Consider the following 12,618-nt stretch of genomic DNA (forward strand, 5'->3'; position numbering starts at 1 on the left):
CTACAACAAACACACTAACTGAAATGCAGTTCAAACAAGGATAAGAAGCAATAATAGGATATTATTCAAACGTCTTCCTGTTTTCATTCCCTCTTTGATTCGGGCACCTCACGCTCTGCTCTGTGTGTATTTGCCCCCTCATAAGCCTCAAATTCCCTTCCCAAAATCTTCAACCGCCTGTCTCCTCGCCTAGCCGGCAAATGAGTCAAGAAGCTGTTATTTTTTGTCAAGGGCGGCATTAGCATGACCATCACAGACCGCCTTCTAGCACAAGTCATGGCAGGGAGGAGTGAGTGCTATTTGTTATTGGCAAAAGAATGTGTGGAGGAAAAAGAAGGATGAAGGCAGGCAGGCAGGCAGGCAGACAGACAATTACAATCGAGCCAGGATAACATGGCCTACAAGGCTCTGATTTAAGATGATAAAAACGTCATCTTTCAGAAGGAGGAAAAAGGCATTTGTGTACAAAGCCTTCCCCACTCAATCATATGAAGTCCTGTGCATTGTGTTCCGAATGCCTGAGTGAAAGCACAGAGCGAGTGTATGCAAAGTCCCGCTTGTTATTCCACATTTGATTACTCATGCAAGCCCACAGGCGTAATACATTGTCATCGCCTAACAACACAGGCACTTTCTCACTTGGCTTCTCCCAGCTCAGGCGCATATTTACTAGCCTGTTTCATACATTGCCGAATTAAACTAGAAGTCATTTTATGACATATCTTTGCAAACAGAAGAAAGTTGCAATGAAACTGCTATCTTTTTTTTTTCTTGACCATACACCATGCCCACAGTATACAAAGAAATCTAGAGTTTCTGGGAAATTGTCAGATTTGCGACCTCCGGGCAACTCGGAGCTATACATCCAGCCACTGTTTTCATTGGAGTGGAGGCAAGAGATGGGCTGTGGCCGGCCGGCCACCAGCCAATTGCAAGGCACATAGGAACAAGCAAGCCATTCACACTCCAATTGACATCCATGGGCAATTTAGACACTTCAATTAACCTAACATGCATGTTTTTCAAATGGAGGAGGAACTGGGAGAAAATGGATGCACTGAGAAGAGATCCAGAGCTACACATTTAGAAAAAAAACAAAGACAACTTTAAAAGATTTAGAAATACAAACGTTCTTGATGCGTCAAACATGTTTCACCATGGTTACGCCGCTCTTCCGGTGTCACCTTTATTTATGAACAAAAAGCCAGACTTTGCTCTCATGAAACAAAAGCAAACTATTGCCACAAAAGCCCTCACCAATATTTTCAAGTGTATTTACAATCACATAAGCCCTTCTGGCGGCCTCCCTGCTTACTTTGTTTCTAAATCTTTAGTGAGCCAAGGCACATATTTGACATGAGATACATAAAAATGCCACCACACACCAACAGAAGAAAAAAAACCCCATCATACTATGTGGATACACAGGTTAATGATGTACTTTTTGCCATCTTGTTGACGAGCGAGCGCTTCATTGTTCTGCTTGTCAATCATTGTCAAAGTCAAAGTCAGCTTTATTGCTGGTATAGACGGACGAACAATGATGCATTAGTTGTAGACATTTGTATTTTTTGGGACCAAATAAAATATGATCCCTCACGACACACTGTGCTGCTGCACACGGATTAGAAATGATTAGGAATTAGAAATTGACATCCACTTCCATTGTGCGCTGCCAAGTTTCGGCTTGTATGAACGATGCACGGCCTGACGGTTCGTACCATTACGTGCACATAACGCAGCGCCGACCCCCCGCCAAACACAGACAGACAGCATCAAATGGAGATATCCTGCCCCGCAGCAGCTCACACATCACAGTGAGGCAAGAACTGAGGGAGGGATCAAAACAAAACGCACATTCACAAATGGGGAGAATGGAGTGAGAAAAATGGCAAAGATACTCTCACCAGTGACATGGTGAAAAAATACATTTATTGGAATCTGTGTCAATGTAGAAAAAAGTGAAAACTGGCTTTGGGTTTTGTCACAGTACCACTGGTCAGTTTTCAAGCAGCTGCGAGGTGACCCAAAACAAAGCCGTCATGCTCATTTGGGACAGCACATCTGCTACTGCTGACTAGAAGAGAAGAGAGTAGAAGAGAATAGAAGAGAAGAGAAGAGAATAGAGAGGGTCTTCTACAGTGGCACTATGACACCAAACACATTGAAAGCAAACACTTCGCAAATACACTTGTACAGCCATTAACAGAGACCACCATTTCCTTCTTTCTCAATGTCTTGTGTTGAGAGAGCTACGTGTCCGTCTTAGGGTCCGTGACTGGCCACCACCAAGCTTGTGCCCGCCCCCAAATTGAGGCACAGTTGTCTCAAAGTAAATGACCATTTTCAATTGAATTTGATGACCTTTTATTGTCTATTTTTGTATTTAAAAAATACTGGTGCTGAGTTCTTTATCACTGAGACATCAAAAATAGAAGGAAGAATACAACGGGATGATTTTGTTTTATTTATGCCAAGACTGTCTATGTACTGGATACTATGGACTGTCAATGTTTTCCACTTGCCAGCTGGTGACTCTCCGTACATAAACATATGCGTGTAAATGTATGTGAGACAGAAAGAGAGAGAGGTAGAGAGACAGAGAGACAGAGAGAAAGCGAGAGAGACAGAGAGAAAGAGAGAAAGAGAGAGAGAGAGAGACTGTTCCAAATGAATGTCTCTGTTAACTGGAAAGGCAAAGTGAACGGCTGGCAGCATCTGAGTGACTACAAGGATATGGGCCAATATTTCAGCACTCAAATTGAGCCTGTAATAAATAATTGTGTCCAAAAGTGTAGAATAAACTCCAGAGGGAGATTGAAGCATTGTCTAAGAATTCAATTGGGGTTTCACTTTATAAAAATAAATGGCACTGAGCGTCACATGATTGCCCCCCCCCGCCTCTCTCATTTTGACAGAAGACACACTTTTTAATCTTAGTTATTCTTCCAGTCTGAACAACCATTTGCAGAATAATCACACTTAAAGAATGTATTGGGAGAGGCCAACATTAGCATGGGTAGTGCATTTGTATATCTGATACATCAGGAAAAGTCTCACAACACTTGGAGAATCTGCATACGTATGTTAATGGTAAGAAAAATGACAAAGGCATTCGAAAACAAAAGACATTTCCAAACTCAGATACTGAGTATTAAAATTGAGAGGTCAGTATTTTCCCATGACTTTATATATAGAATTATTCAATTTATAAATATTTTAAATCTTGTAGAAAACAACTAGGAACCATTTTATTCACATAGACAAATGAAGAAAGACAATGCGCATGCCCAGGTGCTTTTGCGAGAACAGGGTTTGCGGTCTAAATGCTGATTATATGCACTTTTGTCTTTTTTTTTTTGTTGACTTTTTTATTTTTTGGATGAAATCTGTTAGCCTCGCTCAGCCCCCCCCCCCCAAAAAAAAATAAACACACACAATCCATTAACACACATGCGGTTTCAGTTGGTACTCACAACCTCTCTCTTGCCTTCTTCTTTCGAATATGAAATCCTTCATGACAAACACTATCTTTCTATCTATAAACATCTGAAGTTCCATTTCTATTTTAGGGTTCTTTGGGCAAATCTGTAACTAATGGGTGATAGGAACTAAGGCTTTGACAGAACTCAGCAGTCCTTTAGGTCAAGTCAAAGGCAAATGAAATCCTCACAGGTGGACAATGTTAGAGAAGCAATTGAAGGTTTTTAATTCTACCTTGGGAGAGAAACACTAATATCACATTAAGTCAAAATCTTGTGCATTGCTCGCCATACACTTTTTTTTCTGGACCTTCAGACTGCACTGGAATTTTGACGTTAATATAATTTGTGTATGTAAGTAAAAATGACAAGATTTCATATTTAACATGTGTCATATCCTTAATATCTTTGCATACTGTTAAATATCTAAAATGTATGTTTTTTTTTCTTGAACTTAAATATCAGTAGTCTTCTGTTATGCTTGGTGTTTTTTGTCTTGCTTCCATTGTCGAGACGACTTGAAGAGTGTACAGTGGCGCCTTGAAATATAAGTGAGCCTACTCACAGTGTTTTCGTTGAGGCATTATTTTTTTTTGCTTTGACTTGTGACCAAAAACTTGAAATACGAGCTCGCACTGTTTGGTGACGGTGAACTCGACTCACTTGGCAAGAAGCAACAGTTTGGCAGATATACATGCCTCTCACCAAGTTGATGCTTACTCTCAAACTAAACCGAGGATCCAGAATTACAGATTGTGGTGCCATTTCAATGTGCGAGTGTTTTGAGAAAAATTGAAATCGCAAGGCACCACTGTATTTTTTTTGTGACTGAATAAAGTATCTACAGTATCTGTCAATGTGGTTAGAGGCGCAACTGGAGATTCAGAGGCTCATTAAGACAAACTGGAGTCACATTGATACTGTTGTGAACACGTCTCTTCAGGAAACAAAAAAGAATCGTGACAACACCATACGGAACACAAAATCAATACCACCCTGAAAAAGCATGTTTGATTGGACTTTTTTCTCATGTCTTGGATGAATATCACGTAGATGCCAGGCAACATCATCTTTGTCTGTTAATTCGAAAATGTCTTGTACATATTCACAGCTGCTTGATTGAATGGCAAAGAAACCCACCAAATCTAAAATTGCTGGTTTAGTTGTCTAAAATACGGATGCGACGAGTTGGTTAAAGTTTTGGTTAATTTGATGGATGCTGACTCAAAGGGTAAAAAAATCTTGCAGCTTGTTGCCTTTGAGCACAAACACACAGTATTCATACATAACAGCCATCCGATTTCTTTTTTATACATACAGATATCTGATATCTTCTTTTCATGTGGTTCTTCTGACATGTTGGTATATTTATCTTGACGGAATAGATTGTTTAGTGAATGGGGAGATTTCTGTCCAGTAGAAGAGCACACATACAAATATGAGGACACTGACTGAGATGTTTAAAAGGTTTTTCAATTCTGGGAGACATGTTTTTTTTTTTTTTCCTTCCTTGTCTGTTGGTGGCATGAAATGTCGCTGCTGCTGCTGCTGCTGCTGCTGCGGCTGCGGCTGCTGCTGCTGCTTGAATCCATCCCATCCCAGACTACACAGTAGTTTCATTCTTCCAGGGTCCAGTGCGTATATTCCCTGTACTGTCTGAGCTGTACAGGAGTCCCTCGTGCAAGCCGCCCTTTAGAATCCCATTCTGATTGGGTGGATTCTGCGGGTAAGATTGTCTGCGCGGGCCATGCATTTCCAAATGGTGATGCGTGATCGGCTCCTCCTCCGCCACTTTGCTGCAGCCGCACAGGAAGACGCCAGCGTCGGCCGTCTCCGGCGGGCACAGGGAAGGGAAAATGTCCGCCTTGGCGCAGCACATATGCCGATGGCAGGGATTATGACACGCCAGGGCCTCGTGCGCAGCTGCCGCGTGGCAAGCATGATGCCCCTCGTGGAGGCCCTCGTGGACCTGATGCGGACACGTGTGGATGTGACGCTCGTGGGTGCTGTGGGGGCTGTCAGTGTGTGAGCTGTGCACGCTGCCTCCGTCGATATTGGAGGGGATGTGATAGGCGTATTCCCTCTCGCTCCCCGCGCCGCCGCCGCCGCAAACGCTGGTGCCCGACCGGCGGCTGAGATGGCGGCTTTTAGTCCTGATGCTGCTGCTGCTCTTCAGACAGGGGTGCAACTGGATGCCCGGCCGGTAACCCTCTGGATCGGCGTGAAGCAGCACGTGGGTGGCAGTAGGCTCCTCCTCCATCAGCTGTTGGCTATGCAGGGCTGCGCAACATGGAGTCACAGGCGTCAGACACGTTAGGTGATTTTGTGACGATGGGGGGGCAGCGTGTTTACAGTGATTGACGCCGCCGTGACTACAGCTCATCAGCGCTTTACACGGCGAATCGTGGTGGCAGTGAGCGTGTCCGTGCGAAGGGGTATCTCCGTTGACGTTGACTTTCGGCGGCACTTGGCCCGGCCCGTGGGCACCGGAGCAGCCGTCGGCTCGCCCCCCGGGACAACAAGAACACCAGCAATGCCAGACATCGTCCCGTTTGGCACAGTGATGGATGAGGATGAAGAGGCCCAGCGTGACAGAGAAGGCACCGTACAGGCAACTGAAGATCATGTCCAGGAAATGACCCTGTGACACAGCCAGTGCCCCAAAAGTCCACGTGGCCAGGAAGAGGAAAAGCGTAAAGGCCGCCGTGCGTAATTGGGCCTTGAAGGAGTGCTCGTTGGCCAACAGGGCGGGATTCACCGGGACGCCCGGGCAACCGGCGGGGCAGTGGCTCCCGGAAGCTTGGGCCGTCAGGGCGCCGGGCTCGGCCGCCTGCTGGCAATGAGTCGGCGCGTCGACGGAGGCCAACCTTTGCTGCTCTTCTGTCGAGCGCTTGAGCTCGTACTTCTTTTCGGGGTGGCGCCGCAGTTGAATAAAGGTACAGAGGAAGTAGATGCACGTCACCAGGACGATGAGAGCGACTGGGCCGAAGAAAGCGCCCAGACTTGGCTCCCAGGCCATCCAGCAGCTGCAACACGCACGCAAAGAATTAGAAAACAATCCTAACAGCAAAAATGTCAAAGGTCAAAATAAGATTTTCTTTGTTGAAGCCCAAAATAACCTTATTAAAATACAGGAGACATTTCCATTCCATTGACAGCATCACAACGATCAAGAGCACACACATTTACAAACAAAATCATGACAGCAATAAGAAATATGTATCCAATTACAATTCTTTATTCATACAGTTTTTACATTTGTAAATAAGCCTTTTAATTTATGGCCGCGGTTTCCATTCAACTTTTCTTAAATTGAAAGTGTGAACTTACTATGGTGCTTGTTCCCCACTCCCATAGTTGTCAAGATTGACAGCTGCTGTGACCCCACAGATGATGAGGGGCACTCCACCACTGATTAAATAAAATCTGGAAGAGATGATCAAAAGTGCTTGCTTGGTTAAAAACAATATATTTGAAATAAAGCATTCAGAAAGAATTATACTGTACTTACACCATGAATCTAAATGAACACTGAGGAAAAAAAAAGTGTTTAACATTTGAAGTTGATTTTCACCCCAGTCAAGTCATGCACATTTATTTTCTCCAAATATAACCATTGGTTCGTCAGTGTTCTATAGAGTCTATCCAGTCCTGGGCCAGCGTGAACTGGAGTCTATCAAAGCCTGACAAAAGGCACGCCCTGCATGACTGTCAACTCACATGAACTCAGTTACTAAGTCAACCCACAATGCCTGCACCCAAGTCAGTCGCCAATACACCGAGGCGAACAAATGATGAATTTATGGATGAAGGCAAAACGAGACTATGTTTCAATCACTTTCATTGCTCGTCTCTTCATTTGCCTTGATTTAGAATGACACCCTCTTGTGAAATGAATGTTACACTTCCTCAGGGTGAAATCAAGGCCATGAATGCAAAGATTAGATCTGTCACCTTCAAGCAAAAGGTTCTATAGACAATATGATCGTCTGGCATTAGCAAGTGTGTTTAATCATCTGTCATCTGCTGCCTGATAAGGAGAGCTTTTAATTGTAAAACGTGACACTTGCATCACAGTGACTAAGAAGCGAGGCTTACAAATTGTGTGCAGCAACAAGGCTAATCCGTCTCCACCGTGTCCTTGTGCTTTTTCCCTTTGCCCTGTCATCCACTTTCCTACATAACGCGATGCTATTTCCTCTTCCATCCTGTTCAATCTCCACCTTTGTCACTGGCCTAACCTTTACAGCACTCCATCTTCCTCTTTTTTTCTTCCTCCCTCTGTCTCTCCCTTCCACAATATGTCTCCCTTCACACCACATCAGATATTCCCCAAAATTCAATTATAATCAAGGTGCTTGGCTTGTTTGGGACATGGAGGTAGGGTGATTGTGACGAGGGAAATAGGGAATGAGCTTCGTGGTTGGCAGCATTAGCAGCCTGTCACTGCTTCTGAGTGGAACAGTTCCCTTAGGAGCTCCCATCCCCCTACCAGCAGAAAGCCATTTACGCTCCTGTCAGCAAGATAAGTGTAAATGAGAATAAGCGCAACCTGACCTCTTTAACCTCGAAGCTCAGTACAGCACACGCCTAACATATGGAAATGATTGCTCACCCAAATCTCTGCATGCTTTGTCATAATCATAATCATAATAATAATAATAATAACAAACATGTGTGGATGAATGGACCATATAAACAACAAAAATGATTACAATAATAATATTCACCAAATAGAAAAATGTGATGAGGTATTAAACATGAGGCAGAGCAGATTTTTCACCAAATTGGCTTCAATTGTTTGCTTGATGTACCATTAGATGGAGGGACAGGGAGATGGATCAGCAGAAATAGGTTTGATAATGGGCATGGGGGAGATGGTGATTGGAGAATGGGGGTGGGCGCAGGAGGAGAAATTGATTTGTCTCCAGCCGCTAAGTCGTATTGCATGAGAATGTCTGACAGGGACCATTACAGTCAATCACTACGGATCAACATGGATGCAGTGCTGCATGATCCAAGCGCTTGCCCCTGGACAAATGATCTCATTCACAAGCAGTGCATGATGCTGGAGACTGCACGTTGTGTATTTATTTATAAGCCCAACCGTGGAGGTATTGGCGGATTTGCTTGGAAAGAAGGATGAATACATTTGAGATATAAGGGAAGTCACAAAGCTACACGTTACGGTTCAACCTCTTTGGTTTTCTGTGAAGATCTTTCTTGCAGAGCCTTTCCATGAATTTGGAGGCATCACGATAAACAAACAAGTCATTGATTGCAGTGAAGAAATAGCATTGCAGAGGCATACAAGAAAGCACACGTGCGCAAACCAACACGAGACTGGAGAGCAATGCTCGGAAATGGATGTACGTACCTCAACAGTGGTTGTTTAGGGGGCCTTGGGGGGTCCCCATCTTGGCTCTGGAGAGGCTTCTTAGACACCTGCTTGTAAATGTTCCTGGCTGTCACACCAAGCCACAGCATGGTCGCTAAAGACGAATAGTGCAGCACGAGTCCCACCTGAAATGGTCAAAGAAGGAAAATGGCTGCAATTACTCGATTGACGCGTGTCAACTTTTGCTCGCAAAATGTCTGTCGGGGATAAAAGTTTGTTGTCTCATAAATATGAGTGTCATTCCAAGGGTGTGTCTGACTGCTTTACTTCCAGACCTTGATGCTGATGTAGCAAAGAGACGAGCGAGCGAGCGAGCACAAAGCGTAAAGGCTTGAATAAGTGCAAGGTTGTTGATAGCATTCTGGTGCACTTTTACATTTGGATACGGAGCAGCTCCTTATCAGTTACGCTAGAGGACATCTGGGGTGCAGCCAGAATAACAAATTAGAATATAAATGATAGTCACGTTGGCAACTATCTTGTGAAAAGAATGCACTGTAACGCATACCTGCACTCGCTCTCTTCTTTGAATATTCATAAATCACATTTGAATGGGAGAACTGCTCTAACTTTGTCAAAAGGCGTTGACAGTTCATAACAATAGATTTCAAAGTGGGATGGAGGATGATGGGAAAATATTGAAAGGCAAAAAGCCTCCCCCCCTACACACACACACACACACACACACCCGCCCGCCATAGGCAATCAGTTTGGTCTGTAGCAACCTGAGATGCTCAATCAAATGTTGTCCTTCTGTCATATAGGCCCAGGAACCAAAAGAAGTTTACAAGAGTCCTGGTCCTAATTGGATGTGTCCTTGAGCATGTTATGGAGAGCAGAAGATGGCTCGCTCGTGTGTCAATCAGTGTGTTGGAATATGTGCACTTCATTAGTTCCAAGAAAAAGGAGAAAGAAGTAGGCTTGTGGGTATTTTTAGGCCAGTCCAAATATTGATGGGGACAAAAACAGAATTCACTTTTCTGTCTTTATGTGCATGTTAACCATCTGACAGTGTAGGCATTTGCATCCATCCGTCCATCCATCCAACCTTTCGTGCATGGCATAGCGAGATGAATAAAATAAATAAACAAAGGAATAAACAATGAGGAAACCAGCAAACAAGTGCAATTCATAGTACCATAAACATTGTCGCTTGAATGAATGACAGCAACTTTTCTATGCTGACTTAGTCTGGCAAAATCTGCGATCTTACGATTTTCATCCGAAAAGTTGAGGCCAATCCACGCAGGAAAACCTTAAACAAATATTAAATATTGAAGGCAATGACTGCCTCACTGAGCAGCACATTGATCACAAAGTCAACAAAGGATGAGCTGGAAACAGCCAACTAGAATCTAATTAATGTGTTTTCCACCAAAGAGCACCAGACTGGCAAATGTAGGCTCCCTACTCACACGGTTAGACCTTTTTTAATTGCTTGTTTACTGACCTTTTTCACCATTTTTTTCCCATTTCAGACCTCACTTCTTGCAGAGATGCAATTTTTTTTTTATCTTTCAGGTAAAACACTATGCTCTCAATTACTGGCATGCACCAAAAAAATAAATAAAAAATACAAACATAACAATATGGAATTCAGATTCAACACTGATGTCAACACGACAGAAACAAGAAACATTTTGAATAGACGTACCCTGAAGGGTCTCTTCCCCAAATATGTTCAAAAGCAAGTAACCTCAGCTTTATTCCACAAGGCAACATTTCTCTCTCCATGTGCTTTATGCACCTCCACGGTTTGATTTACAGCAAGTGTTGTTTGGCTCCACTCGCCCATACGATGGATGGTCTTATGTTGATGACATCCAGCTTGCCAAGTGAGTGTACATCCATATGATCCCATAAATTTGTATCTCCGCGTTTACTGGAGTTAAAATGGCAGCTATACACATGGGAGATTTTGGGGCTTTATCACTAATCCGAGTTTGAAGAAAAAAAAAAAAGATCACCGTTGGGATAGTGTATAGTGAAGAACACACCCATCCATCCATCCATCCATCCATTCTCTGAACTCCTTATCCTCGCTCAGGTTGGGGGTGTGCTGGAGCTTATCCCAGCTGTCTTTAGGCAAGAGGCGGGCTACACCCTGAACTGGTTGCCAGCCAATTGCAGACACTAATGAACATTTGCATGTAACTATGCCAGATTATAGCCATTGGCTAGTTTCCATTTGTAGTCTCTTGGCAGCCCCATGTAATGTTTTTAGTATACATGTGTACTGATTACTGAGCATCACCGGGAGGATTTTTCAAGCATTTTGGCAGATATTCAGCAATCTTTGCAATTCTCCAAGAAAGGAAACGAGGGGGGGAAACCAAGCTGTGTGTCGACTATTTATATGATTTCATACGTACTGTAAGTGTGGCTAGAAAGCAACGAAGCAAGACGTTGTGTTGCAGTCAGTGCACCGGGTCATCAATAATTGCCAGTAGATTTCAAAAACATTCCCTCCCTCTTTATTATGGCTCATTTCCATGTCTTTGTTCGGCTTCTCCCTTGACAATCACACCATGCTGTTGTGAGTCAATAAATAATAATACACCGTGCTATACTCTATGTGGTGCTTCAACAGCATATTTTCAATGACAATGCTTGGATGTGTGGGGCTCAGTCACTCAAGCATTTTTGTCATTCTTTCCCAGTGGTCCACTTTACATATTCCACAACATGGCTCAATGTCACCAAATTAGCAGGTGTGTCTGGGGCGAGGGAGGGAGGGAAGGACGGAGGGAGAGAGGGAGGGAGGCTGCTTCTTGCGCTGGCAGGCAGCACGCCGAGATGAGCGCAACCAAACAGCCACAAACACGCAAGACTGAACTTACACTGGCACAAAAAGTTATGCCTGTTTTTCGGCCAAAACAGGGTTGAAAATGACACGCTATCATACCATATGAAGAGGAGTATTATTCATGAGACACACACAAACATTGATTGCCACTTACTGCCTGACATATGATGGGATATTTGATTCGATTGATGCCGCCAGCAAACACAGCGAAGGTCAGAGCCGTATGGAAGCAGAAGTTGAGAAGTATATGCCATCCCTTCCGACTGATGCGGATCGCGCTGCCAAAACAAACAGCAACACAGAGAAAATGAGCAATCGTATACTTTGTTATGAACCAGCATTTTACATCTATTTTGTTCAGCAAAGAAAGATTTTGAAAGGTTTGTCTCTTCAACTTCTTCAAATCTCCCTGGTAATTGACAAGCAATTTTTTTTATTGAATGGTAGTGTCTGTTTAATTAGTTACAAATGGTTAATGTTGGAGTATTGACAAAGTATAAAAAAATATATATTCTGTATATACGGTGCATATACAAAGGTGAACGACATCACGGTAATCACAGGGCACACATATGGACACGGCAATTTTTCCTCAACCTCACACTGGCATTGAGTGAAAATTGAATCCACGGGAGCAGCACTAAAGAGCGTACCACTTCATGAAATTGACATGAAATAGCGGCAGTAACTCCTTAAGTGTATTACAGTTGGCTACCTCAAATTTGTTTAAAGCCACGGACCTGCGGCAAAGTGTCATTCATGTCACCACACAGAGTACATGCACATGGGAATTGTTTCCAGTTGGCTAGCGCAATTGAAGCGCCCTGTAATAAGTATGTACTTGTATTAGATTTGAGCCCAGGGTTGCACAGCCATGGGCAAGGCACTTAACCCACTTCAGCGCGTTCTGAAAATACAGTCGATGAAAGAGG

The 12,618-nt window shown here is 43.5% G+C and overlaps 1 protein-coding gene across 3 annotated transcripts in view; it reads right to left on the reverse strand.

Moving 5' to 3' along the window:
* Positions 1-1,910: 1,910 nt before the first annotated feature.
* adgra1b (adhesion G protein-coupled receptor A1b) overlaps positions 1,911-12,618 on the reverse strand; it is a 68,005-nt gene continuing 57,297 nt past the window's right edge. For all 3 annotated transcript variants that reach the window (XM_088385124.1, XM_088385122.1, XM_088385123.1), the window contains 4 exons: positions 11,841-11,964; positions 8,860-9,005; positions 6,813-6,908; positions 1,911-6,508 (listed from right to left, as the gene is read on the reverse strand). In XM_088385124.1, the coding sequence (XP_088241250.1) occupies positions 5,086-6,508; positions 6,813-6,908; positions 8,860-9,005; positions 11,841-11,964 (1,789 nt within the window). In that variant the 3' untranslated portion in view covers positions 1,911-5,085. The remainder of the gene's footprint in view (positions 6,509-6,812; positions 6,909-8,859; positions 9,006-11,840; positions 11,965-12,618) is intronic.

This window comes from Syngnathus floridae, chromosome 9, assembly GCF_059516105.1.
Source record: "Syngnathus floridae isolate MCC-2025c chromosome 9, RoL_Sflo_1.0, whole genome shotgun sequence".
Taxonomy (NCBI): Eukaryota; Metazoa; Chordata; class Actinopteri; order Syngnathiformes; family Syngnathidae; genus Syngnathus; species Syngnathus floridae.